At 42.2% G+C, this 27,888-nt stretch overlaps 4 protein-coding genes across 5 annotated transcripts; 2 read left to right on the top strand and 2 right to left on the bottom strand.

The window, feature by feature from the left end:
- The first annotated feature begins 428 nt into the window (after positions 1-428).
- Positions 429-7,910, top strand: slc6a18 (solute carrier family 6 member 18). The gene is made up of 12 exons (XM_062409980.1): positions 429-731; positions 1,491-1,631; positions 2,059-2,196; positions 2,694-2,875; positions 2,967-3,077; positions 3,180-3,292; positions 3,401-3,529; positions 3,612-3,768; positions 3,974-4,178; positions 4,258-4,417; positions 4,509-4,671; positions 5,567-7,910. The coding sequence occupies exons 1-12, from the start codon at positions 590-592 to the stop codon at positions 5,783-5,785; spliced, it is 1,860 nt and encodes a 619-aa protein (XP_062265964.1). The 5' UTR covers positions 429-589; the 3' UTR covers positions 5,786-7,910.
- tert (telomerase reverse transcriptase) lies at positions 6,746-15,439 on the bottom strand. Its single transcript, XM_062409979.1, has 16 exons — positions 15,161-15,439; positions 13,519-14,833; positions 13,249-13,438; positions 13,012-13,165; positions 12,746-12,913; positions 11,970-12,131; positions 11,794-11,895; positions 11,625-11,710; positions 11,382-11,498; positions 11,215-11,286; positions 10,309-10,497; positions 9,414-9,540; positions 8,657-8,718; positions 8,213-8,337; positions 7,970-8,107; positions 6,746-6,883 (listed from the first exon to the last, which is right to left on the bottom strand). Exons 1-16 carry the CDS (start codon positions 15,374-15,376, stop codon positions 6,780-6,782), a joined length of 3,327 nt encoding a protein of 1,108 aa, XP_062265963.1. The 5' UTR covers positions 15,377-15,439; the 3' UTR covers positions 6,746-6,779.
- A 1,906-nt stretch (positions 15,440-17,345) lies between these two features.
- Positions 17,346-22,237, top strand: rbbp4 (retinoblastoma binding protein 4). 2 transcript variants are annotated; one of them, XM_062410144.1, is made up of 12 exons: positions 17,346-17,535; positions 18,057-18,228; positions 18,338-18,483; positions 18,770-18,943; positions 19,068-19,183; positions 19,342-19,502; positions 19,606-19,732; positions 19,933-20,010; positions 20,248-20,324; positions 20,692-20,749; positions 20,869-20,979; positions 21,524-22,237. In XM_062410144.1, exons 1-12 carry the CDS (start codon positions 17,520-17,522, stop codon positions 21,584-21,586), a joined length of 1,299 nt encoding a protein of 432 aa, XP_062266128.1. In that variant the 5' UTR covers positions 17,346-17,519; the 3' UTR covers positions 21,587-22,237. The 2 variants fall into 2 exon arrangements, with proteins under 2 accessions (XP_062266128.1, XP_062266129.1); XM_062410145.1 differs by having other exon boundaries at positions 17,347-17,535; positions 18,078-18,228.
- A 289-nt stretch (positions 22,238-22,526) lies between these two features.
- On the bottom strand, positions 22,527-27,185 carry sync (syncoilin, intermediate filament protein). Its single transcript, XM_062410143.1, has 6 exons — positions 27,055-27,185; positions 24,422-26,034; positions 24,119-24,333; positions 23,375-23,582; positions 23,119-23,243; positions 22,527-22,797 (listed from the first exon to the last, which is right to left on the bottom strand). The coding sequence occupies exons 2-6, from the start codon at positions 25,970-25,972 to the stop codon at positions 22,752-22,754; spliced, it is 2,145 nt and encodes a 714-aa protein (XP_062266127.1). The 5' UTR covers positions 25,973-26,034; positions 27,055-27,185; the 3' UTR covers positions 22,527-22,751.
- Positions 27,186-27,888: the final 703 nt, after the last annotated feature.

Raw genomic sequence — 27,888 nt, 5'->3', positions numbered from 1 at the left:
AATACCCCTCAGCTCGACCTACCCTTCCAAACATGATAGAGAAATTGTGGTCGCCTTCAGTTGTCATAAAAACTCAAAAAAGGATAAAGTTTGTCCAATCTAATTATAAAAAAATGGACAGCCTCTGTAGATCACAAGGAGTCTTTATATAAAATATCTTCCAACGGATCCCTTTCACCTAATTGATACACACTGAACCTTTATAGACTTACAACATTCATGACGTCCTTTTTTATTGACTTCATCCCAACAGTTAATTTACCAGGTTATCCATTAATTTGAGGTTTAGCACATTCCTATTGGAAACAAACAGGGAGGTTGAACCACTTAGTCACTTTAAAAAAAACAATATGATCCTTGACTCAAAGCCGCATCTGATTGGATGCTGGAGTAAAGCCCCCCTGCAGGGAGTCAGAAGAGGACGAGAGGGGAGAACAGGACATCACTTAGACTGACCAACTCGAGAGCTGTTTGTTCTGAGTGGAGATAAGGACGAGGATCCTGGGCTACAGGAAATATATAAACTGATTGAGGTGTTTGAATTAAAGAGAGTTTAATCGTTGTAACAGAAGCTTCTGACCAGCCGAGGATGGGTAAAACAAAGGATTCCGGGGAAGAGGAGAGACCCCAATGGGACAACAAGGTGCAGTACCTGTTGACATGTATCGGCTTTGCAGTGGGACTTGGGAACGTTTGGCGTTTTCCCTACCTATGCCAAATATATGGAGGAGGTGAGAAGCTACCTTTACTTTAAATTTTCCACAAATCAATTACATTGAATGTGACAGATTGTATATGTTAATGTCATCCAGTCATGAGATGCTTTAATGTTGACCACGAGCAAAAGGTTGTCCATTAGTTGGTCAGGCCAGTCATTTTCCCTATGCACGCACAATGTTGAGCCTTTTCTCCGTTTGAGGGATCATTCCCTTCCAGTGGACTGAATTCCAGTATTTACTTCCTCATAGCTGTCAGTGGTATCTGGAGCCCCAAAGCCACAGAATCCTAAAGCGCCTGGATCGGGGTCGGTTTGTTTAAACAGCCGTTCCTGAGTCCATCAACATTGCAGGTTGAGATACTGAGACTCCCACAGACAGAGCTCTAAAGTCAGCCGAGCATCTATTTGACCTCATCTTAATGATCAATCAGTTGCCTACATTTCTTCCTCAGATTATTTGGTGAATGAACAGTGAAGGGTAATGGAGATTTAAATACTGTTTTTATACATATTTATCATCGCCTGACTCAGGTTCAGTTATGTTTTTAGCAACTTGGACACTAGTGATTACACAGTTTCTATAATATACTTCCATTTCTGCAGTGCATTCAATAGCATTGTCTGAAATGTCACTTACTATAGCTTGATCAAGATCATTAAAAAGTAGTAGTCACTCAGTTTATAAAAATCATTTGATCGTAAGATGTATCGTTTAATTCCTCAATTCGGTTTGTTGCCTCGGCTGAGGTTAATGTTCACTTCATGTCTTCAGGCGCGTTCCTCATCCCCTACTTGATAGCTCTGGTATTCGTGGGCCTCCCGCTGCTCTACCTGGAGCTGGCCATAGGACAGAGGCTTCGCAAGGGGAGCATCGGTGTCTGGAACTCTATCTCACCAATGCTGGGTGGGCTTGGTATGTGACTTTAACACGTATGTGCAATGTTTGGCTTCATTTCTTTAACAGAAAATGTCCAGACTCCCTATCATTTATATATATATCTATACATGTCCTACTTGTTTGTGTAATGTGAAGAATGATGATATTAACTAACATTAAAAATAAGCTTTAGTTCTACTTGCACCAAGAGGGAAAATATTTGCAGGGTTACCTATTCAGCCATTTACACTCATAAACACAGGAACGCCCAAGCACCATGTACATTTTTTACAATTAAAAATGGTATACAGGACAGGGGAAGTAGTATAGAAAGGTTATGGTGGGTGATCGGCTTCACCCAGGAGAATGGGTCCCATGAAAAACTCACACACGCTGAAACATTTTTGCGGGATGTAAAATTATGTTCAGTGTTTTCCCTGACAACATGATCTCCTACATGTAGGTGTTGCTTCTATGGTGGTGTCATTCCTGGTGGGTATTTTCTACAACACCATCCTGGCCTGGGTTCTCTGGTATTTCTTTCACTCCTTCCAAAATCCGCTGCCGTGGAGCCAGTGTCCACTAAATGAAAACCACACAGGTAAGGAGGAAGCCCACCTGTCTCCCCCTCTAGATCCCCTCAGGTTACTGTCTACACTTCCACGTCGACAGTAAACGAAATACTCTTGGATGGCAGCTCTTTATGAGCAAATTATCAAATGAGCTTTACAGGAATTCCATGAAGAGCACCGGTTAACTGTGAGGCTCTATGGGGCGTTTCATGTCAAAGTTAACGGGAACATTGGATTGTTTTATGGCACAGACACATATAACACCACAACATGAAATAAAATTTGATTGTTTTGCTTTCATGCCAAGTTTTGCTCAGTGACGCAGTGGAAAAAAACTCATTTCTTAATGGTTTGATGGACAGGCTTTGAAATGCTATATTTTTTGCATTCAAAATTGAATCATAAGGGAACACAACTTAAATGCTAAATATTCTTACGAATATAAACCAAAATAAACACAAATAACTTTAACTGCTTGAGACTCTTTAAGTGCTAGGTCTTCTTACCTGTGCATGTGTCCGTGTAGGTTATAATGTAGAGTGTGAGAAGAGCACTCCATCAAATTACTTCTGGTACCGTGAGACCCTGAACGTCACGCCTGACATTGAGACTAGTGGCTCATTGCAGTGGTGGATGGTGATCTGTCTGGCCAGCGCCTGGTGCGTTGTCTACATCTGTTTCATCAAAGGCATCCAGTCCATTGGAAAGGTTTGTTTTCTCTGAGGAAAAATACAAACTTCAAATTCAGATTTCATCACTGTATCATATCTAGTAATGTTTTTAATTTCTTTTTAAATAGGCTGTGTATGTGACAGCCACCTTCCCTTACCTGGTGCTGACCATTTTCCTGATCCGTGCCCTCACTCTGCCCGGAGCTAGTGATGGACTGACGTACCTCTTCACTCCTGATGTGAGTGCGGAGACTTGCTGCTACTGCAGCTGAGGGAAAAATTTGCTTCTCCCATCAGAGAAATCACACTGACCCAATGTTTCATCTTTATGCTCACTCCAGTGGGAGGTCCTGAAGAACCCCCAGGTGTGGCTGGACGCTGCAACCCAGATCTTCTTCTCCCTTTCTATAGCCTTTGGAGGTCTCATAGCCTTCTCCAGCTATAACGGAGAGAAGTACGACCTAAATTCTCATCATTTAGCTCCACAGAATTGGAAGGATTTTGGAAAACTTGAAAAAAAAGAAAAAAAATAGTACTTTTCACTCTATTTTATTTCTATTAGAAACAACTGCGAGAGGGATGCTCTTGTTGTTGGGATAATAAATAGCGCCACATCTCTGTATGCCTCCATATCCATCTTCGCCATCCTGGGATTTAAAGCAACTACTGGCTTTAACAAGTGTCTACAAGAGTATGTATGCACAGCAATATGATTGTAAGCTTCTTCTTTCTTTTCTGATACACGAATAAGGAAGATGTTTTTACCTCTGCAGAAACATCTTGGATCTGACAAACTACTTTGAGTTTTCCGACCTGAATATAACATTGGAGAACTACGACCACTGGTTTGAGTATTTAAATCAGACGTCTCCTGATCAGGTGGCCAATTTGCAACTGAGGCACTGTGACCTGCAAACATTCCTTGACGAGGTATTGCAATTTTCACAAAATAAATTAGCATTGCTCTTGCCTGCGTCTCATTTTTCTAATCTTCCTCTTCCCTGAAGTCCTGGCTGTGTTCCACTCTCGCCTCCCCCTTCTCCCAGTACACAGTACATCATGTGCCAGTCAAACACCCACAGTCCCTTCAGGCTTCCGCATAACATTCTTTTCTTCTTCATATTCCCTCCCACAGAGTGCGTCAGGTACCGGCCTGGCTTTTATTGTGTTCGCCGAGGCAGTGGTAGAGATGCCAGGCTCGCAGATTTGGGCCATATTGTTCTTCGTTATGCTCTTCAGCTTGGGCCTCTCCTCCATGTTTGGCAACATCGAGGGAGTCCTCACGCCCATCCATGACCTTAATCTGGTGCCAAAGTGGATCCCGAATGAACTTGTAACAGGTCCGTGCAAATCTAAAAAAAAGTTACAAGTTGTGATGTCTCTGAATTTCCTCTATGAAAATATGTTTTTCTCTCATAGCCATCACGTGCTTGGTAGCCTTCCTGACGGCTCTTATCTTCACACTGGCCTCCGGGAACTACTGGGTGGAGGTGTTTAACACCTACGTGGGCTCCGTACCTCTGCTCATCATTGCATTCTTCGAGTTAATTGGAGTCATTTATGTCCGTGGAATGAAAACGTAATCCCTTTACTTCTTCCTCCTTTTCCATAAACCTCTTCAGCCGCATACAATTCTAATCCCAGTTTTGTCTCCTGTGTCCTCTTGATAGTTTCAGTGAAGACATCGAGTTCATGACGGGGAAGAAGCCCAACATCTTTTGGAAGGCCTGCTGGATGGTGATCAGTCCCGTAATGCTATTTGGCGTGCTGATTGCCTATGTGGTCACTCAGGCACAGAAACATCCCACCTATTTTGCATGGAACCCAGAATATGTAAGAACGAATATAGATATTACACTCAGTGACAGATCTCTACAGAATGACGTAACATGTTTAAACCTGCCCAGCACCAAAAGACAGGAACATTGATGACTTGCTAGTGGACATATTGGAGCCTTTCGCAGCTACAGATTTGTGTACACCATTATATTCTAACTAAGTCATCTAAACCAGTGACCTAGATTGGTTGGCAAAGTTATTTATTGACACTGATATCAAATGAGAAACAGCTATCAATGCTCGGAGCAATAACATACAACTCGTTTGTAGTGTCCATGTTGTTTGCATGACTCAACAGCACGTGGTCGCAGAGGAGTCGAAAGAACGACCTTCTTGGCATGGAGCATGCAGAGAACATGAATGCAGAATTATGCTAACCTGCAGTTCAAGAACATGTCTCCTAATGTGGATGCGCACCCTGTTGCAAACATGTTTGTTATAGTAGCATAATGAGCTAACGCCACTATCGCTAATCCTCAAGTGAAACGAAAGGAAACAAACTTGAATGGTAGAGGAAGAACACACCTTTGCCCAAGTTCTGTGGGAATTAGTCCAGTCGTTTTTGATTTATCCTGCCATCAAACAAGCCACGTTTAATATAACCTCCTTGGCAGAGGTAAAAAAATGGAAGCTGAAGGAAACAGGTGCTGTAGAAAAGTGTGTTCTGTGTCTTTAATACACAAACGACAGTTTCATGCTGGAAATGAACCAAAATGAAAGTTAAACACAGGGACTTTAAGCTAAGCTGAGATAACTGCTATATGGCAGATCTTGGTAGCAATATTTTCAGCTCAATCTGTAGCAAGGAATTTAGGCTTAAAATTAATTCTGAAATGAAATAATCATTACATTCATCATGTCTCATACATTTGTTTGTCTGCATCTTTAGGAACTATTCCCTGCAACTGAAGTAAAGCCATACCCAGACTGGGTCTTTGCCATAATCATCCTCCTCACTGTGCTCCCTGTGATTTCCATCCCTGTGGTGTTTGTCTACAAACTGATCGTCCATCTGAAAAAGAGGTCCTCGCCACGAGCCGAACTAAGCCCCTACTTCAACGACGGCTTTGTGGTGGAAACACAAGAACAGGGGAAACAGCGAGCTTAGGATACGATTCAAACAACAAAAGTCGTGACTTCCTGATGATCGCGCCTGGATTTTGCCTCTAAAATCACAGAAGAGCAAACATAATCACACAAGACACTTTGAACTTTTTCTATTAACTAATGATGTTGTATAAATTAACAGGATTCTATAAGGACAAACATGACATATGACAGATCACATTCTCTAACTCCAAAACAAAACCGGATTTATTGAACATCCATATTCCTTACTTTGTTTTTCATGCACATTACACAGTAAATGAACATGAGCTCGATAACATTCAGTGTAACACATCAAACTGAAACACAAAATATCGTCTCTTCTTCCGCATTAACAACCTTCCATTTGAACACAAACACTGCAGCTGCTTCGTCACCATATTGTGCACAACTTATTTAACTCCCTGTAACGGCTGACAGGTTTTCTGTGGGTTGATTTTCATTTCAATTATATTGCATAGTGATGTCATGTGTTTTTCCGGGGAAAACTACAGCAAAGTGTAAATCAAAGTCCAGAGAGAGAAACAGCTCAAAGTTGAGACCTGGTGTGCTACGGTAGCTTGAGAAATTTGAATCATCATATTGTTGTGGAGGTTATTGTTTTGTTGGGTGTGTTTATGACTTTATTTTATCATTTAAGTGTTTGATATAACGTGACTAAGAGCTATTTTCGCTGTCTGTTGCCAGCCACTCTAACAGATTTATCATATTTGTTTTGGCACGACGACAAGTCAGATAATCCGAATGACTGATTTCAACACACTGCTCATCTCACTCTCTTGAAACCTGAGGATGAGACAAGCAAAGTAAAAAAAACAAAAAAGTACAAATAAAGAGGTTTGTATTAGTTAATAATTGTGGGGGGGATGTGAATTTTGGAAAATTAAAGACTAGATAGGATTAAATATGTCAGAGATAATACATATAATACTTGTTCGTACCTTTGAGCTGCTGAGGGTCTCTTAGTTTCTGGGAGCTGTAACTCGAGCAAGCATCTACATGTGGATGGCCAGGAAGTCAACTGGAGTCCTGGGGTTAGCGGCCTGTCGGACTCTGGCCAACCTCATGTCCCCCAGGCGCCGCTCCAGACTGCGCTTCCCTGCCAGCAGAAGATACGGATGTATTTTTATTTGTCTTTATTAGAGAACAGAGACATTCATGTGCTTGAGCCTTTTCCAACACCTGTAAAATCGAGTTAAGGGGGCAATAAACTGACTTAGAGTTCATGTAAGATCACATATTTGGTGCATCTCTCACTAAGTCAACATTCAAAAGGGATTGGCCCTTCTCAAGGAAGATGAGGGCTTTCTTTTCCTGTACATGCAAAACTAGCACAGTTTTGAATGATTTTGATATTATCTGGCAAAAAAACATCATGCTGGGCAGTGCAATAGTGGCTCAGACCTTCCTTTTGCAGCAACATAGACTTTACTCCACATGTTACATCCATGCACCAATGAGAGTAATCCAGAGACCTTAGAGCTTTCTGCAGAAACATCTCGCCTAGAGTTCAGTCTGACCCGTGATTTTCTCTGAACATGTACACTGTTAGATATTTTCTGTGCAGTTGATTCAACACCTCGAACTACAATCCAGCGGGAACATTTTGAGAGAGATTCTGAACTTATTTCATTCATAACCAAAGATCAGCAATGTCGAAATTAATAGATATCCTATTTCATAACACATTGCCAGAATCAGGAACAAATTTATATTTTCTATTCTAATTAACAGCAGTTACGACTACTCTTACCACTACAATCTGTTGAACATTAGTCATATTTTTTTTTTAAACAATAATCCATCTGCTCCTTTGACCTTTTCCCATGAATAAACAGTTTTTGCACGGCGTGAAATGTGGGGCTTTGATTTCTAAAGTGAGTTTACAGCCATTATCTAAACTGAATTTCATCTCAGTCTCCAAATGATGAAAGGTGAAAAACTATAACAGTTAATTATTAGGTGCAGCCATAACTCACTTTTCATATTACTTCTAATATTTTGATTATTTTTGAATATCTAATATATCCAATGTACTTTACTATGTAAATACTCTTTGTGTTGCACAAGGGTCTGTATCTTTGTCTGTATGAAACGTGCACTATAAACTTTTTTAGAAGTGCTAATCGTGACAGAGTCTGTGTGATATTTTTTCTGCACGCGAGGGTTTCTTGAGGTTACATACGTTTGTGCAGGCGTGTGAGCAGATACTTGTACAGAGGACGATGCTGGGACAACACCAGCAGGAAGGAGAGACAGAAAATCAACTCCACTGCTTCATACTGCACAACACCCGTCTGAGCCTTACTGCCTAAAGTCAGACCTGGAGACATGAGAAGCAAGAAGGAAAGAAAATGATTCAAATGTGTGACTTCAGATTGTTTATATTAACTTTCCAAGATGAATAGTATAAAGCAGGAACTGTTGCCTTTGTTGCTGTGCCTGAGGAGATGATTGCCGTACTTAGCCATGTCCCATATCATTTTCAGGAAATATTCAGGGTTCTTATCAACCCTCTGGCCAAAGGGCAAACTCTGGGCACACACATGGAACCTTAAGGGGAAAACAAAACACTCAAAAAAAAAGAGAACAGAAGGGAGTGAAAGCAGAGATAGCTTGGACTCATTTCGATATTTACATCCTGAGGTAAATGTGTAATCAAACGGCTCAGTGCAGGTATTGACTGATAATATGTCACTGTTTATTAATCCAAGGCCGGTGACCAACACATTTGAATGCTTCACTGGACAGTGGAAACAAAACATTCTCACCTATTCAATCTGAATAAATTGAACACATTATCAGATTATAAGAGCCATATATTATATAGACTATATATTATAAAATACAGAAATTAGATCAGCATCTTTACCTGCATGCATGAAGCAGCACCAGCTTGTAGATGTTGTTGTAGACTGCCTCAAGAGAATTGGTCTGAGAAGGGAAACACACGAGTCATATTAAGCAAATCTTTACACGTACAGAAATTAAACCAGAAAGATCGAAATAGGAACCAATATGTGGGACTTCCACTTCATCGATGCAACTAAATAAAATAGCAATATTTTTGTGGGGTATACTTGAGCGGCCTTTACTATTTGTACATGATATATAAAATCAGTTAAATGAATCAGTCATATTTTCTATTCTCTGGCGTTTTCCACTGTTTGTCTCAGATTTGTATCACATGGCATTCATTTTCTGATGCTCAGTATAATTTGTATTTGTGTGTTATGCGTTGAAATTAAAATCATTCTCCAATAGACTTGATTAATGTGTAACTTGAAAAGTTTACAGCAGATTTGTACCGCTTTGTTGCTGTTGAGGGGAACATCCCACTAGTAACCTTGGATAATTTTGCCATAACATGTTGATGAAGCCAAAGAGGAAGTGCAGGCTCACATTTATACCTTTATGGCCTTCAAAGAAGATAACTAAGATATACTCATTTTGTTTTGAATTAAGGGTCTGAATCTTAAAGTTAGAATTAGATTTCTGTTTCAGTGAATTTACATATCTTGTGTGTGTGTGTGTGTGTGTGTAGATTGATATGTAAAAAACAATTAATTTTATCCTTTTTAACTTAAAGCAACATACAAACAGATGTTCAAAATTATTGATTCACTGACCTTCAGGTCCAAGAACAGGGCGTGGCATTTGAGTCTGAGGATGGACATCAGTTTCCTCTTCATTTGCTGTCCGGCTGAGCGGAAAGAGCCAAAAGAGAGGCTGTAGCGCAGAGACAGGCCTGCATAGCTGTGAAAGATGGAGAGTAAGAAGTAAACAAAGTAAATGGCTTCAAACCTGCAACAGGCTTTCTCGTGAAAAAAAAGTCGGGCATGGTGATACAGGTTCAATATCTCCTGTGTTTTACTATACTGGGGATTGTTTCAACCCACCGTTTGATTTTGGGATGTTCTGGAAGAAAACCAACCTACATGAATGCCGCATGATTTATTTTGTATTTGCTACAAATGTGTGGGTCCATGTCACACTGCGAGTTCGGCTCAACGACGCCCCTTGTAACAATGTAAGAAATGAATTGATCATCTCACAATATGACTGCTGCTACGACCTACATATGTCATACCCATAGGAATGCAGTATGAAGAGTATGTAGTTAATATATAGAGCCTGTCTTCCGCAAACATATAAATACAACTGTTCCAGTTTAGTCGAAATGTTTATGAATGTAGCAGCACAGCTGGAAAAGACACACCGATGACTTATGAAATCATAGCAAGTGTTACCATCCTACAGTCTACAAACATTAAAGTAGATGTATTAAAATGAAGTAGATGCATTAAGCATGGTGTGGGGCTGGCCATAAACCTGCATGATGCTGATCAGATCTCATTGTGTCAGCCACATTAGAATGTTTACAAGTTGATACAAAGTGCAGGGATGAGTGATGCAGCTTACGAGAAACCATAAACATTGACAGAGCCCAATAACTCCTCATCCGAGAAGCGAATTGGAGGAAATGATTCAGCAGCACGACTCCGGCTGAGGGGAAGTTTCTACCTGGAATAGTCTTTGTGGACGTCGAGAGAGTGCGTGTCCAGCAGCAGTCCACACCAGGGGAAGAGGCAGTGAGGGGGAAGCACTCGGATGTCGGGACAAGAGTCTGTGCTTCCTGATGCTTGGAAGTTGAGCACCACCTTCTGTGGGTTGACCACTAGACCATACTGTGGTACACCAGACAGCAGGATCCTACACACCCAAGTGCAAATGCCATTATTAAGTGCTCGATTTAAAATAATTGTGCATCATGCTGTTCAATTATGTGTATCTTATGTTTCAATGTGGGATTGTGATATGCAATTTATAGTCATTTGTTTTAAGATTCTGTTTTTGTGTAATCCTGTAAAGTGTCTTTCAGCAGCATAAAGTTTTGTACAAAACAATGTATAAATATTTTCATTAAATTCAAAAATAAAGATTTTAATTTGGTGTCTGGTTGAAGAATTTTACTCAAAAATATACACTATGATTCTGTTTTTATTGCTACTATTATTATTCTGTATTGCTTTTAACCTCATAGGTTTTAGATAACCATTGATAGTTAACTGTTGATAGTTTTAAGAAACAGCTCAAGATGTATTTCTTTTAACTAAGTTTATCCCTTTAAACACTTCAGTCTTTATGTTATTCTTCTTTTGAAACCTTTTTGATCTTTATGCTTTTACCCTAAGTTTATTTTTCATTAATAATTTGATCTTTGAACTTATTTCATGTCTCCGATTTTATTCTAAAGCACTTTGAGCAGCATTTAATGTATGAAAGGTGCTATAAATAAAGATAATTACTATAATAAAGTGGTTAGTTTGATAGAAAATGTATTTTCCAGAAGTTCAAAACAACTTCATAATATTTAAGAAGTGCATGAGGAAGGTAACATTTATCTGTCAATGCTGGTATTCGTCATACTTGAGGAAGTTTTGTGCTTCATGCAAGTCTGGGGTGATGAGAAGGAAGTCATCCACCAGTCTCATCATACACCTGCAAAGAGACACAGAGATAAAGAAAGATTGCTCTCTGCTGCTGCACATGTGTTACTGCATCTACAGAAGATTATACGGAGAGGTCTACTGTACCCTTTGTTTTTAGAAACATCTTTGAACAGGACATTCTCCATGTGACCGTAGCAGAGACAGCAGAGCAGACTGGACACAACGGATCCCTGAGGAATCCCTCTGCACTGACGGTATGTCCTGTAAAACAAAGCGCCAAGAATCCCACTAACTGTCCTGCTCATACTTGAAATTAAAATAAATGACTTCTGGCTTGCTGCTAATGAAGGTAATTTAATGTTAAACCAAACATAACATAATGCTTACTTTTTGCCAAACTGAACAACACTGCCAGTTAGCATTTGGGTGAAAAACTGTGACACATCTTTGCTGTGAAGATCTGAAGTAAAAAGCTGGAAGAAAGAAAAGTAAGAATGTAAAGAAAAGTATAAAAACAAAATTGAAGTATCAAAGATCCTTATGGACACCTGCTGACCTGCTCCACCAGAATGGCATGATGGACTTTCCCTTTTTTCTGCATTGACGTCACAAACCCCTTCATGTTGGTGGATCCTATGTTGTCCTCCAGGAAATCTGCCTATGTTTACAAATGGCCGTATCACATGTGTGTATACAAAACATACATGATCCTGTGTGCGGGTATAATCTTACCTGTCTGACAAAGGTCTTTTTCAGGCCTTCATGGGAATCGACCCAGATCTTGGCGTAGCGGCGGGTGGTAAAGAGTTCATCGTGGTCATTTGAGAGCACCTGGCCAAGCACCTCAATGAGTTTGTCATGAGGCAGACTCTCATAGGCCCCACTCACATCCACCTGAAACACAGAGAAATCGCTGAGTGAGGGCTGAAATTACAATGAAGAGCAATAAAGCATCTTCATGCATCAATTTTACCTTAAAATAGCTGCTTCAAAATCTTTAGAGGCTACTGGAGCAAAAGTTAAACATGCTATATCGGGACGCTTCAGGTCATATTTACATGTGGTACACTGTCCAGCCTGTATAATCACATACACAGTAAAACAATACAAATTTTGACACGGTTGTGTTGACTTATATCAAACACAAACATTTGTGTGCTCACTTGAAATCACAACAATAATTTAACCACATCTGGAGCCTGCCAAAAGGTCTGTCGGCTATTTTGCTCACATAAAGACTTAAGCATAAACTTTTTTCTCTCTTGTGTGTGCACCCTGATTCAGGCTACCTGTTACTTACATCATCAGCAGCAACAAGGATGTATTCCCCCTCCTAAGCTGCCATCCATGGATGTTTGAAAACAAGATGGTGATCCCTCCCCAACGAGTGCCCATCGTATAACACTGCCCGTGTTGATCGTTTTGCAGTCATAGTGCACTGCACGTTGCTATAATGGAATGCACTCGCAAACTCAAAAACATCAAGTGAAGCACAGCAATGGACTCACCTTCACGAAGTAGAGGGGTTGTGGCTTGTCCTTCTGCGCTGCAGCCAGAGAGCTCAAAACCTTGTGAATGTCCGTCATCCCCCAGACCGTGCAGCCCAGGAGAGAGGGAGTGCAGCGCGCACAGGCCTGCAGCATATCCTGCAAGTCCCGGACACGACTTTGGTAAAGCTGCAAGGAAAAAAGGAAAATGTCCCAGAAATGCTACACACACTTACAAAACGTTTAAACATGTCAGGGAGAACTTTAATGCCATCGTAAAAATATACCCTAGTTTTAGCATCAGCTCCTATGACTCGCGTGATCGGCCTCATGCCGTCAGTCTTGGGAATGAAGCGAAGGCGGGAGACCACCGTAGCTTTGGGGAGGGAGGCAACCTGTGTCGGCGTCAACTCTTCCATCTGACCCTTGGCAAGGTGACCTCTACAATCCCAACAATGGTTTGTGAGCTTGTGGCCCATGACTGTATAAACAATTTGCAGATGTGTGTTAGTTTGAGTGTGTACCTGAAGGCCAGATCCTGCAGTTTGGCCCAAACTTCCTGTCTGTAGAACCTGAGGGCATTCTTCTGTCCCATGCTCTCCGTGACATAGAAGGAGGCTCGGACGAGGCTTACAACAAAGCCATCCAGAGCCCAAGACAAGAACTGACCCAGAACCCGTGTCCGGTATGAGAGCTCACTGGGCGGAACCCTGCCTGCGGATTACACTGGTCAGGTCATCAAAAAGCATGTGTACCAAGAAAAAACAAACATTTCTCATCAGTGAAAATCTTACCCGTCTTACTGATCTTCAACCAATTACAGTCATTCACCTTCATCTTCCACAGCAGTTCCGCCAATGAGAGCCTCTCAAACTTGCCGCTGCGCAGGAAGCCCCTGACCCTCGCGAAGAAATGAAGTCGGTTGTGGTCGGAGCCCCACAGCTCATGCGGGATCACAGCGGAGAGACACTCCCTGACAAACAGGTAGACCCTATGAGGTGCACAGCGTTGAGGCAAGAGGGAGATCAGTTCTTCCTGCCCTGCCTTTCTCTCCTCCAGCAGTGGACATATCCTCTGCAGTATTCTGCTGTACGGACATCTCCTGTGTTGACACAGCAGCTGCCGGAACAGGGGAACCATGTTGAAAAAGCGCCGGGGAAGTTTCTTTGGATTCTTCTCGAGCCCGTTTAGATAAGGCAGTCCCTCAAAGAAGACTATTCTCAGCAGATCTCTTCCTTGTAGCCTCCTGGATCCAACACACCTCTTCTTTTTCCTGTTGAGAAGGAAGCTACGCATTCCCCTTCCCCCATACAGGATTCCCAGTGTGCGAATAAAACACTGCGAGGGAGGTAATGGGGGAAAAACCCCTGATCTCCAACTGGGTCCTCCCTCCAAGGAGCTTATTGTTGTGTGAACGTCAACAGGCTGTTTAGAACCAGTACCACCGTCTTCCAAGGCCTTCACGGAAGATGTTCGTTCCACAGATATGGGCTGCTCTTCCTCCACTGTCTCAGTACATACCTGATGGATGTCTCGTGTTTGTTTTTGCTGTCTTGCTCGTCTTCTCTTTCCTGAACGTGTCATAACCTCCTCGCAGTCCTTCTGATCAGTTTCTCTCTTTCTTTTCCCCCTCTTCCCATTCACATCTGCTCTGTTCCTCATCTTACTGACTGTTCGGTTGTCAACTTGATGTCTCTTTTTCAAGGTCACCGACTCTTTATACCTTCCAGTCTGAGTACCGTTATGTGCCCTGCGACGAGGCTGGAGATAAAACCTGGGGGCGGCAGTAGCCATGGAGACCCTGTCATACACAGGAGGGCCACTCACCTGGAAAACACATGAAGGGGGGACTGCCACGAACACGGAGCAGCTCTCCAGCAGGTACCGCGTGATGTCCGTGCCGAGACGTCCTGTGACCTTCTTCCACAAGTCGCTGCCATGGATGTAAGCGGCACTTTGAGTTATATCTCCTTGGAATTTAAAGTGGTCTGCATCCCGCTCCTCCTGAGCAACAGAGCGAAAATTGTAGCCGTGTGCCAAGACGTTCCTTTTCCTTTTCCTTTTCACACTATTGAGAACGAAGGCCAAGAGTTCAGGCAGAGAGCAGATCTGTGGAAATGAGATAAAAAAAAAATACACAACAGCGACAAGAAGAATGCGTTTCACATTTGAGTCTTGGCATTTACATTCCATTTACGCATCATGACAATATATGAAACTGCTACAGACGAATACTGCACTCCTATAACTCTGAAACATTGTTTATTTTTGTTTAACTTGCTCGTGAAGTCCAACATTGTACACATGTTGGACTTTACTTTGAAAAAATCTCTTAATCTATACAGTAAATATGTTTGATATTCAGTACATTGATAGTTTGAGAGGTCCTGAACACAGACACTTCAGTCTCACTCTGAACTTATTGGACAAACGTACCTGGCTGCAGCTCGGTATTTGTTTTAGCTCCTTGTCAGAACAGACGTAAACAGTCCGGACGAAGGACTTGAAGCGGTCGCTGTCAGTCGGCTCCACCAGCACCGCCCCCTGTCCCTCTCGGAACACGAGGCTGTCCGCGAACTCCTCCAGAGTTCGGATGTGCAGGTAAAGTGAGCGCAGGATGTCAAGCACCGCGGACATGTCAGTGGCCGACATACCGACCTTATTAACCCGCCTGTGTCCCTCACTCAGCGCAGGTGAGTCTGTGAAATCATCTACTCGTACTGTCCAAGTTGACACCGCACCGTTTGCGTCCTTTCAATATCCCGCGTCTGTTTCAGCCAATGAAGGAGACGTTTTCCAGCAATTGTCCAATCAGAGAGCTTGATACTGCAGCAGCGAAATCACAGTTGACCAATGGTGAACAAGAAAAGGCCTGTTGTCCTTGTTCGTGAGTTGATGAGCAAATCGAGTTCAAGGTGATTTAGAGAAGTTGTACACACATGTAGTCATGCATGGTCAAACCTCATGTGATTCTTTTAAGGAAATATGAATATAAATAAACATGTATATTTTATATTTATTTTGGCAGATTGAGTTTTATCATGGGCACCACCAAGACCTCAACCACAGGATATGTTGTTCAATTTGAGAATAAAATCATCGTTTTAAAGCTTTTCTTGAATTTGGAAAGTTTTTTACATTTTCAACAAACATTCCAGTAACAAACCAAAAATATTAAGTGTCTGAAGAAGAGGAATCGCAGATCGTTCCTTCCTCCTTTCATAATTCCACTCGCTCTGTCATAATTCCACTGGCTCTGCACCTTAGCATATTTGCACTATTGCATTTTGCACTATTGCACACACTTGCACTATTTTCTTTTTTCTTTAAGTGAATATATGTATTTTATTTCTATGTTACATTTTATATTCTATTTTATCTTATTTTACTTTTGTCTGCTTGTTATATTCTGAGCATTGCTATAAGAGAGCCGGTGACCCAAGCATTTCATTGCAAGCGACTGCTTAATGTAATCGTTGTGCATATGATAATAAACTTGTGAAACTTGAAACTTGATATTGTAACACTGCTAGGCTTGCAAAATTCCAGGAATATTCAAAGTTGGGAACTTGCCATGGGAATTACCAGGAATATCTGGGAATTTATGGGAATTAACAGGAATTAACGGGAATAAACTGGAAATGTTGTGGGTAATTTATACTAACTTTATTTACCTCGACATATACAGACATAAATATAAAGATTTTGTTTTGTCATAGGCGGATTTGAGCCCTGAGGAAACTTTGGGCACTTGACTATATGCTTCTGGATCTTTGTGTCATTCTTAACATCTTTGCACAGTATTTGCAAATATACACAGCCTTTCCTTCTACATTGGCTGGGGTGAAATGTCCCCACACATGAGATAGTGCATGTGGCATTGTTCTGTAGAATAAGATTGTAAAAAGCTTGTAAAAAAACACTAATGCAATGCTAGAGATATAAATAGTTAGCCAAACAATTGGAATCGTCTTTAAAAATATTTTACAATTCATGTATAAATGAATAGAAATAGGCCATGAACAGATGAACAATCCTCAATCAGCATGTTAATATATTTTCCCAATTAATATCAGCGAAACTTACCTGACTATTCCTTCACACTCCAGCGGGCCTCAATAGCCCTGCTGTAGTGTGCAGGGGGCTGGCAATTATCTGTGCACTTTATACATTAGTTTTCATTGATCTCCCTCATGTTTTTGAAGTGTTTTAACGTTAAAGGCCCAAAACCTTCAATCAGAAGACAAACATATCTGAAGTAAATAATAAACGATAATGTATAATTTATCAAGATAATTATCAAAATCAACTGAACATTTTCATCTCGGTATGTTTTGGGCCATGTCGCCCAGTCTTGCTGATAATAAAAGCATATTTTGTCTCAGCTGCCTTCGAATTGTATGAGATAGTGTATAATTGCATTGAATCTTTTTATATATAAAACACTTGCTCTGTTTTAGTATTGATTAATGATGAACATGGCATTTCGCCCCAAAATGAGGACTTGTGACTATCGCGAGACCGCTGCTGCCCCCTGTTGGCCGTGATAGCTTCTGCTCTCTGATTGGCGGAAGGAAGCCGCTCTCGCTTGTACTGAGCGCGCGAATGAGCCCACGTCCCTCCGAGCCCTGTGTTAGCCGCTAGCTTAGCTTAGCTTAGCCTCGCTCGGTCTGTGCTCGGAGCAGAGTGGGGATCGACTGACGCACCACGGGAGGACGTGAGACAAGGCTCTTTGTCTCCGCGCATCGATCAACCTCTAGTCGCTGTGGTTTTTCTGCCACTTAAGATACCCACGATGGCGGACAAAGAAGGTAAAATACGGGTTCTTGTTATTGACCGCGACAAATATCCCGTTTATGGGACTTTTACTGAGCTAATTAGCCGGCTAGCTTAGGTAGCATTTAGCTGCCCTAGCTCTTGGGCGAACCAATGCTCACTCGCAGGATACGCGTAGCTGTTCGTGTTATTCTTGCTCTCATTTGACATCCAATCGAAAAGTTGCTGTTATGTACTAATTATTCTGTTAGTGAAGCGCCATTATCCTGTAAGTTTTAATTGGTATGCTAACCGTATAGCATGCTCACAACAGCAAGGTAACAAACCCATACTGCGCGTCCTCACGGGTGATTACTGAAAACTACTCTGTTTGGGTTTTTCATCTGTAAACTGCTGATGTCTTTCGCCATTGCATTGACTGTCAGATTCTTGACTGTCGCTCGAATGCACTTAAACCTCCCCTCTATGTAAAACTAACACCAAGTTGTAGCTATATGCAAAAGTACTTTGATTATTTACATGCAAACTGAACTTGTTGAGGGGCGTCCAACAATAGGTCCCTTTCTGTCCGCTACAGCTGGTGCATACGATGATGCCGTGGAGGAGAGGGTGATCAATGAAGAGTACAAGATCTGGAAGAAGAACACCCCCTTCCTCTATGACCTGGTTATGACCCACGCTTTGGAGTGGCCCAGCCTCACTGCCCAGTGGCTACCTGATGTCTCCAGGTATACACACCTTTAACACACTGGCCCACTATCAATACTGGCACATGCATATGCTGCTCTGTATATAAGTGGTGCAGACGTTGACGACCCTGTTTCCCCCCCTTATAAGGCCGGAGGGGAAGGATTACAGTGTGCACCGACTGGTGCTGGGCACCCACACATCTGATGAGCAGAATCACCTGGTCATTGCCAGTGTCCAGCTGCCCAACGATGATGCCCAGTTCGACGCCTCACAGTATGACAGTGAAAAAGGAGGTAAGAGATCTGTGCAGTCACTTACCTAATAGGTTTACATGTTTGGGCAGGCTGCGTTATCTCAAATTTCTATTAAAAGTGTGTTTCAACCAGCATGAGTAATGCTGTTCTACTTATATCGTGCAATGATTAGAAGCCATGTAATGGAAAAAGTGTCAGACTTCTTTTGATGTTATAAGAATGAGAAACCACTGCAAATACTTCTCTGGAGTTAGAGGTTATTTTGTTCTTTACAATACCTATCTTAACATATCCATGCATACATGTTTTTTGTGTTACCCCACAGAGTTTGGAGGTTTTGGCTCAGTGAGTGGCAAGATCGAGATAGAAATCAAGATCAACCACGAAGGAGAGGTGAATCGTGCCCGTTATATGCCACAGAATCCCTGCATCATCGCCACCAAGACCCCCACCTCAGATGTGCTTGTGTTTGACTACACCAAGCATCCCTCCAAACCAGGTACAATGATCACACACAGCACAAGAAACTGTTAAAGGTCGGACCCGTCTTGAAAGTAAAGCAGGAGAATTGGTACCTTTTGACTTGCTGACTGTTATTAATGCACATACTGTGTTGTTCACAGATCCCTCTGGAGAGTGTCGCCCTGATCTGCGTCTCAGAGGTCATCAGAAAGAGGGCTATGGTCTCTCCTGGAATTCAAATCTGTCTGGCTGTCTACTAAGTGCATCAGATGATCATGTAAGTGGACTTCAGTTTCATTGTTCACAATATTAGTCAAGGATCTACTTATATATGGGGTTTTATTGTGTCACTAATTCTGAATTTTATCAAGTATTCAAACATGGTATCTGAACTATGAATTTGTTTCAAACCTCTCATCTTTCCTTAACTTTTAGACTATCTGTATGTGGGACATCAGTGCTGTTCCGAAGGAGGGGAAGATAGTTGATGCGAAGACGATATTCACCGGTCACACGGCTGTGGTGGAAGATGTCTCTTGGCACTTGCTGCATGAGTCCCTCTTTGGATCTGTAGCAGATGACCAGAAGCTCATGATGTAAGAAGATTTATAATGAGTCAAATCTAACTCATGTCAACTGTCAGATGTTTGTCAAATAATGCAAATGAATGACTAATCACCCTGCCTCTTTTCATGTTAGTTGGGACACACGTTCAAACAACACCTCCAAACCCAGCCATGCTGTCGATGCCCATATTGCAGAGGTCAACTGTTTGTCATTTAACCCTTACAGCGAGTTCATCCTTGCCACTGGCTCTGCAGACAAGGTGATGCAACACTCCACCCCATCTTCACTGTCTTAAGTTCAGTTTCAGTATTGGGTTCAATTCTATTACACCATATGCATGTTTTACTTCATTTACCAAATGGAAAATGTTTACTACAGTGTTATGACAGTCACAGACATGAAGGAGCTGTGGCAGGTATGTGTAATGTTTCCCCCTCTCTCTCTCCCTCTCGTTCACAGACTGTGGCTCTTTGGGACCTGAGAAACCTCAAATTGAAGCTGCATTCCTTTGAGTCACACAAGGACGAGATCTTCCAGGTAAAATATTTTACACCCTATGACATTTTCTTTAAATAACAATAGCAGAATATCTTGTATTCAAATCTGCATAGTCAGCTAAAACAAATTGTGGGGAACTCAATTACATGTATGTATTAATAAGTAGAAAGCATCAACACTTGGATTTGTTCCTGACAAATTGTTTGTGACGAGAGTTTCAGTATTTTATGAGCTGCTGTTAATTTTAACCTTATTTGAATTTATTGGCTGTTCCAGGTTCAGTGGTCCCCTCATAATGAGACCATTTTGGCATCCAGTGGAACAGACCGTCGCCTTAATGTCTGGGATCTCAGGTAAAGAACTTAAAATCTATTCTTAATATTCAGTAAATGCAGCTGTCATGAATCAGCTCTATCTCGGCCCAAGGACATGATTTCCCTCACATTTGTGTACCGTTATGTCCAATGTCCTTTGAACAAAAACAAAGTGTCTCGCCCATGTTTTGGGTTTTCCTCAAATTATTAATCAGTTTAAAGTAATGCAGATCAAATGTAAAGATGAGATGGTTTGCATTTGTACAGTTGTAGCCATCGGAAATAAGGCTCCTGGTGAATGGACCACCTTCCACTTCTAAAAAATGCCGAGTGGATATGACAGCTGAATCCAGTTGACATACTGGGCTAGCTGTTTGCTAACATTGAACTCATTTTATGTGTGTAGTAAAATCGGAGAGGAGCAGTCGCCAGAAGATGCAGAAGATGGCCCACCTGAGCTATTGGTGAGTCTCGTTGGAGCCTGCGGCTGGATTTTGGGGGGGGGGGGGGGACTTTCACTTTAATTGGTCACATTGCGTTGAAACAGAATAACAAAAACTGTGGCTTTTCACCTGTCTTATAGTTTATCCACGGAGGCCACACAGCGAAAATCTCTGACTTCTCCTGGAACCCCAACGAGCCCTGGGTCATCTGCTCTGTTTCTGAAGACAACATTATGCAAGTCTGGCAAATGGTAAGAACTGGAGTCCACATTTTACTACACATGTTATCCAAGGACACATATTTATTAATTACCTCAACAGACAAAATCCTAAATATACAGGATCGTATTGAAATCGAAAGACAGCAGGTGACTGCTCTGAAGAAAAACAATAGTGTGGATCAAAGCAAACAATGATTTTGTAGGACACAGTCGTGCAATGAGAGGCATTTTATTTAGTGTCTAAAAAGAGAAAACCACAGTTGATCTTTGATTTAACAATGAGAAGTATTGAGTCAGGGCAAAGTGACAAGAGTGAAGTGGTGAGTATCATGTTTAATAAACCAGGTCTGTTTTTATTTTACTCACTTAAAATTATCTTATTTATCCTAAACTAAATCCTCTGTATTTCTTGTCACACTGTAAACTGCCATAGTAGTCAGAAGATCTAGTAGTTAAGGCTGTGGTAATGCTTTCTTAGGTAACATTTGGCATTTCAGAAGCCTCACTCCCTCTTTTCCTCATTGTCATTGCATCCATAATATCTGACTGTCTGGCGCTCTTATTCTCACTGTAGGCTGAGAACATCTACAACGATGAAGATCCTGAAGGTGCAACAGAACCTGAAGCCACAGTCTAAGACTTCTGCTTTCCACCTCATCACAAACTGCCACTTCAGACGTCCCCTGCAGCTCCTTTCTCCCTTCCTGCTCGACTTCTTACTGGTGTGGCACTGTAACGTGCCCTACATCACTGTAAATATGGGAATAAGAGGCATCACGTACAGCCTGGTCTTGTTTGGATTATTCAAAGTGAAGAACACTCTTTTTACTCAGTAATTTATTATCTGAGGAATCTCAGCCATGTTTTTCACATTGCATAAACAAGGTATATTTTTGTAATCAAATTGGCTTTTCCTTGTATGCTGAAACATTTTAGCCAATACTTTTTCAAAAGAGAATGTGCTTTTCTACAACACACTGACAACCTTCTGTCGGAAACAGCCCCATCGACACTTGTTGGAAGTGTTGTAGAAAATGTCATTTTATGGAAAATGCAGTCCACCTTTGTGACATAATGTTTCAGTTCGGTCGCCACCAAATTGTAATTTCAAAATTTGAAGTGAACATGTGTATTAATTGTTTTCCCACATCCCCTCATCTTAACCATAGAATGAATACATTTTCTTTCTTGTCATTGTGAAATAAATTTTTGTTTTGTATGTAAAAGATTTTGCAGTTGTACAATTAAATTGTTAGTGCATCCTCTAATAAAATGTCTTTCACCAGTATTTGGGTTCACTTGATGTATTGTCAACATTATAGTATAAGTGCATTGCTCAGCTTAGAAGCTTTAAACAATCCTTAAATGATCCTTGTAGTTAGTAACAGTTGGATATGTCTAGTAACACTTTGCCCAGACCTTTTTTTTATGTGTTTGATGTGACGTCTTGCTTCCCTCTTTTCTCCTGAGCTCACTATTATTGTGTCCCACTGTTCCAAGTTCTCCAGACATGTAGCCCTTATAAGTACACAAAGCACTCTCTGCTCGTTGGAGATGCATTAATTCATCAGCCACACTGACATTACGAGAAGCCTTTATTTATAACAACCTTTCTACAAGCAGCAGTCTCGATCATCTTCACAGACTGTTATTAACTTGTTATTGTCGTTTTTGTGTTTTAACAAGTGCATGTCTCAGTATGTGTAAAGTGCATTAGCTGAAACTTTGCAATCACTATTGCAGGTAAAAAAAAAAGTTATTAAATCATAGAACTGCACACAGGTTTGCTCATTTAAAAAACGTCATGTTTCCTGCTCATGGTCACACTCATGGTCTTCAATGGCAGCCCTGGAAGAAGAAAGGATAAAATAAAATTAGATGATTATTATTCCTGTTGTGGGGAAGTTTGTTGTGATACAGTAGCAACGTGGACATAAGGAAATGATTAAAAACATAAAATGCAATGAAAAAAAATTTAGGGTAATTAATTATTGAAAATACAATCTAAACTGAGTATGGGATTGCCTATATAATAATTTGCATTGTACATTTAAGTTAGTTAAACCTCAGTGTTTAGCACAGAAGAATGTTTTAGTTACAGCTGTTCCCTCAACTTCCCTTAGTGATTTTTAAAGTACAAAATACAGAGTCTATAGAAACAAGTCTCACCTGTAAAGCTGGAGTTGTTTTGTGAGTCTGTCTCTCATCTCCTCTATGTCTTTGGTTTTCTTCTTCTGAATCTTGAACTCAGTCTTCAGTTCCCTGCTGCTCTCCTCCAGAAAGAACACCGTCTCCTGTAAGAGTCGTAAAACTTAAGTGCTTTGAGAATCAGACGGTACAGCTTTTTATGAAGGAACACTTGAGGCACAGTTTTTCCATTCCCCATTTCCTCGTCTTTCTTTCCATCTTTCCCAGTTCTTCTCACCTTGTAGCGGCCTGCATCCTCTTTGCGGTGTATGCAGATTAGTTTGAGTTTCTCCTCCAAACAAGCCCTGCGGAGCTTCAACTGTTGGATCTCATCCCTCAGGGGCCTCAGCTGCGCCCTCAGTTCCTGGGCCTGCTCTTTAGCCTTCACCAGAGCTCCAGCCGTGGCCTCTCTCCTTTTCAGCAACGCCAGCAAAATGGGCTCGTACCTGGTCAAGGCAACCATCGAGTGTTTGATAAGTTTCTACCCAAAAACTGAAATGCGAGCAGCAGAGTACCTGTAGTCGACTGCAGGAAGCCAAATGAAACACAACACTGGCAAAACCTTGTTACATTTTTTGTACTTAAAATTCTTGCCTTATCAGGAGAAGCTTACGGGAGTGGATTTTTGTTACAAGATTATTTCTGGGCGTCGCTAGGCAGTTGTGGAGAAAAAAGTTCCAGCGTCAAGTAAGAGAGCATGTTCTTACTTTGCACCAGCTGCCTGGTGAGCCATGTTCCTTACAACTGATTGGTTCTTAAAGTGAGAAACTACTCCTAGAATAGTCAAAGTGGAGCACAATTTAATGGGGTTAAGAATAATAGCGTGGAAGACAACAGTGCAGAGAAATGTCCACCAGGCTGATTATCCTGGTGGATTTGACTGGAAAAGGTTGAGAACCACTGCTATAAACGATGAGTATAAACAGACTCTGAATGCTAAACGTGTTTAAGAGTGAGATCCTATACTAGAAGGTGACAGCACCTGTTCTCCAGGGCTCTTAGTCCACCCTGCAAATACTGCTGGATGTCCCCACAGGACTGCCTCCGGCACTCGGTCAGCTCCTGCTGGGCGCTGGAGTTCTGACTGGAGGTCTGGGCCTGTCGCTGTGTTTGTAGTTGCAAGAGCCGCTGTTGTTTGTCCGACCTGAGGTGGGAGCTTTCCTCTGTCAGCTGGAGCACCAGCGACTGTAGCTTCTCCTGTAGCATCGGAATTAAGAGGTTTTAATTACAAGGAAATGCAATATACACGTAGGCTCTTCTCGACTCCTCTTGAAGATTTTCTCACCTCCTCTCTCTTTAGCAGCTCCACCTCGCGGCGCTGGTTGTTCAGAGAAGCCTGACTGTGGGCACACGCCCTGACCATGGCAAAGAGCCGCATTTTCAGCTTCCTGAGCTCATCTTGCAGCTCCTGTCTCTCCAGGTTGACCTTCCACATCCTCCTCTCCTCTTCTGCCCTCACCTCCCGGAGGCTCTGTATCTCCTTCTTTCTCCCCTCCCTCCTTCCTCCTTCCTCACTCTTCAGTATGTCCATCAGCTCCGCCACTTTGCGGTCCATTTGCTCTTCTGTGACTTCTTCCTCATCATTGCTCCCCTCTGCATCGTCCTCTCTGTTTTTATTCCCTCTCAACTCCAGCACCTCCGCCAACAGCTGCTTTCTCTTCTCCTCTAAGCGCTGTACTTCCTGTATGCACTCCTCCATCTGAGACCCCAGCTCCCCTAATTCATACCTACCAGTACTCAGAAATATGGTGTCCATCGTGAGCTCTCGTTTCTCTTCAGCTGGCATGTCAGTGTCAACGATTTCCGTTTCAGATATGCCTACCTCTCTCTCTGTGCTTTCGTGAGACATGTATTGTGTCTCTGTTCCTTCACAGTACAATGGATCATTTTCGTTACAATCTGATGAGTCTGATGGGCTTATAGAATTTATGTGTGGATCAAGAAACCCCTGATCCATTATTCTTGACCTTTCCAGGCTTTCCGCCATGTTTTCGCAACAAAGCAAGTGATTTTGCCGGCTTTCATTGGTTGTTGAACCCACTGTCATTCCACTGCTGTCGTCTTCGGACACTGAATCTCCCTCTGCATGTTTAACAGCCCTGGGCTCTCTCTGCGTTGGCTGGGTCTCCAGCTTCCCTGGCATCTTCTGCTGAATGGGCACCAGAGTCGTTCCACTGTGAAGTCGAGGATTCTTACTGATGTGCACATATTCTTGACCTGCATCTGTCGCCCAGTCCTGTGGCTCAAAGTCCATCCCGGCCTCCTCCATACAGCCTTCGAGCATGGACAACATCCCCAGCAGCTGGCCCTCATACTGCACCATAGCGTTGCTCAGTTTGCTGCCGGCTGAGGTAAGAGGCATTTCTGGCTGCGGAGACAATTCTCTCTTGCTGATAATGGTGCCCATGCCTTGCAACGGCCCTTGCCCTGGCTGCTCGTCTGCTTCAGCCCCATCCATGTGTGTGTCCATGTAGCTCGTGGAAAGATAGGCATGAGGAGATACACTTGTCTCTCTGTAGCTCTCCATTGTAACCTCCTCTTCGCTCCGGCAGTGAGTTGATTTGCTCAGGCTTGTTTCTGTGTAGCCTTCAGAGAAGCGCGAGACAAAAGGGATTCCTGTGAGGTCCTCGCAGCTCTTCAGCAAGTCGTCCATCTCGTGTAGGTAGGGCCTGATTAAAGCTGATGGATTGAGCCGTGTTCCTGGGAAGGGGAGCTCCGACTGTGGCGTGCTGCGCTCTCTCTGAACAATGAGGGTTCTGTCTGGATCCCCGGCCTCTTCTTGGATGAAGAGAGGCTCGAACCCAGCGGATGAAACGCTGTCGTCCATATCCTCCATTGGTTGAACCTTATTCTTGCGGCCTCTAGTTGTAGATAGGCTCCCTCAGTACGGTCTCATCCCTTGACAAAAGGAAATTAATATGTAAGCTGATGCAAATCAACCATGATAGCTGCAGTTATTGGCAGTCGTGCTGCATGTCACAGATACTAGACATAGGATATGTGTTAGCTCTGCTTGTGTCATTAGCAGATACGGGCATGTGGAAGCGAGCTCGGGGCCCAGTTTATTAGAAAATATGCTACCGCCAGCTGTCCCAGTAGACTCAATGCCCTGGTCACCAATTTACTGCCTGGCACACACCTCAAACAAACCTAGTCCCATGAACCCTGCATCGCTGCTAATGTAAACACATTCAAACAGTGGATGTCTGAAGCTCCAACAAGTGGCATTACAGAGCTTACATTAGAGAGGAGATTATCATAACATGTCATGGTCCTGATAGATGGCCATCTGCACTCTCCCCTGGTGAATAATCAAGCTGTAATTTCACCCTCTGAGGTGTTTACCAAAACGGAATAGAGACACCCAGAGAGTGAAATTGATTAAATTGTCCCAATGGTGTCATCGAACACATTTGAAATATAGTAAGGGCACGAATGACAAGTGTGACTTTTCATTTGATATTTGCTATCTCGTGGTCACAACCTTTTAAAAAAAAAGGTAGGTCAGATAATGCAAAATAAACATACTTAAATCTACAGCACCCACAAATCCCTCTATTTATGTTGTTATGTGTCCACAGTGCCTATGGCCGGACTTAGCTGTGAACAGCTGATCAAAAGCCTGGGGAGACCAGCTGTCTCACTGCAGGACAGGCATGTTGCAAGGCACATTCCTTCAGACCTCTACAATTTAAATACAGCACTGGCCTGTCCTTGCTGACCACTCCTAACACAAACTTTTCATGACAAAATTCAAAAAGACATTTATTTCATGACATGCCCTTAAATTTCCTTTGATTTGTTGAATAGAGGGAGATGATTGCCAACTGTCAAGAAATTAAACGTTTTCTCTCAAATGTGAACGATTAGAATATAGATCAAAGACATTATGAAACCATCAACTATAACTGAACTTACTTTTCAGCGTATGCTCCTGTTTCCTCGGGCCTGGTCCTGTATCCTCAGGATAAATTGGTTTGGATAAAAGTGGTGGCTCGTGCGACAAAGCAAAGAATGAGCGGGAGCGGTGTGTGCACATGAACTGAGAGAAGAGGGGGGGTACCGACAGTTGACCCAGCCTCCTCGCTCTGTCAGTGTGCTGCTATGTGTGACCATGACTACCTCAAATCTGTTTAGGTTTATTAATAAACACTGGCCAGGCCGTTTCAACCCGAGAGAGAGAGAGAGAGAGAGAGAGAGAGAGCGAGAGAGAGAATTCATAGACGTCCAAAATAGTTGTCTAAGAATTAGACCAAGCACCTGGCAGCCATGTTTACTTTATAAGTAGTTTGTTTAATGTTACAGTCGTTAAGACATTACGTGCTTTAAGTGTCACCAACTCTTTCTTGAGCCATTGCTTTGATATACATATTGTTTTTGATATATATCTAGAATTAAATAATTAGCTTATTTGGTATTATGAACTTGCATTTTAAAGTAAAAAATGTTATTATACACTCGCTGAATATGCCTTTAGTTTGATGAAAAGCTCGCTCACCTCATTCATCTTTGGCATCAGTAAAACTGTAAGCACACAGACAGCATCTTTGGCAACTTCTGTATTGGAAGATCACCAACATGGAGTTGCAGCTGGTAGCAACTATTATGGCTGGTGAGAGGTGGAGGGCTGTCGGGGGTTTACGGTGTGTGTTTGTGTGTGTATGATGAAAGATACCATGGCTCCAAGGCTTCCACCCATGCCTCCTCATTATCGACAGGTCTTTAAATAGCTGCCGGCTTTTTTCTGGTCAC

Source organism: Platichthys flesus, chromosome 17, assembly GCF_949316205.1.
Source record: "Platichthys flesus chromosome 17, fPlaFle2.1, whole genome shotgun sequence".
NCBI lineage: Eukaryota > Metazoa > Chordata > Actinopteri > Pleuronectiformes > Pleuronectidae > Platichthys > Platichthys flesus.
Note: the sequence above shows the minus strand (reverse complement) of the source record. Positions and strands in the feature narration are given on the sequence as shown.

What these genes read in the sequence shown, in the direction of transcription:
- sync (XM_062410143.1), bottom strand. Translation starts at nt 25,972, where the DNA reads ATGGAGGATATGGACGACAGCGTTTCATCCGCTGGGTTCGAGCCTCTC. An exon ending in AGCTGCTAAAGAGAGAGGAG is followed by an intron (nt 24,334 to 24,421) that starts GTGAGAAAATCT and finishes CCGATGCTACAG; the next exon opens with GAGAAGCTACAGTCGCTGGT. An exon ending in AGGATGCAGGCCGCTACAAG is followed by an intron (nt 23,244 to 23,374) that starts GTGAGAAGAACT and finishes CGACTCTTACAG; the next exon opens with GAGACGGTGTTCTTTCTGGA.
- slc6a18 (XM_062409980.1), top strand. Translation starts at nt 590, where the DNA reads ATGGGTAAAACAAAGGATTCCGGGGAAGAGGAGAGACCCCAATGGGAC. An exon ending in ACTAAATGAAAACCACACAG is followed by an intron (nt 2,197 to 2,693) that starts GTAAGGAGGAAG and finishes GTGTCCGTGTAG; the next exon opens with GTTATAATGTAGAGTGTGAG. An exon ending in GCATCCAGTCCATTGGAAAG is followed by an intron (nt 2,876 to 2,966) that starts GTTTGTTTTCTC and finishes CTTTTTAAATAG; the next exon opens with GCTGTGTATGTGACAGCCAC.
- tert (XM_062409979.1), bottom strand. Translation starts at nt 15,376, where the DNA reads ATGTCGGCCACTGACATGTCCGCGGTGCTTGACATCCTGCGCTCACTT. An exon ending in ATGCCATTCTGGTGGAGCAG is followed by an intron (nt 11,711 to 11,793) that starts GTCAGCAGGTGT and finishes TCTTTCTTCCAG; the next exon opens with CTTTTTACTTCAGATCTTCA. An exon ending in GATGTTTCTAAAAACAAAGG is followed by an intron (nt 11,287 to 11,381) that starts GTACAGTAGACC and finishes GTCTCTTTGCAG; the next exon opens with GTGTATGATGAGACTGGTGG.
- rbbp4 (XM_062410144.1), top strand. An exon ending in TAAGTGCATCAGATGATCAT is followed by an intron (nt 19,184 to 19,341) that starts GTAAGTGGACTT and finishes CTTAACTTTTAG; the next exon opens with ACTATCTGTATGTGGGACAT. An exon ending in ATGGCCCACCTGAGCTATTG is followed by an intron (nt 20,750 to 20,868) that starts GTGAGTCTCGTT and finishes CCTGTCTTATAG; the next exon opens with TTTATCCACGGAGGCCACAC.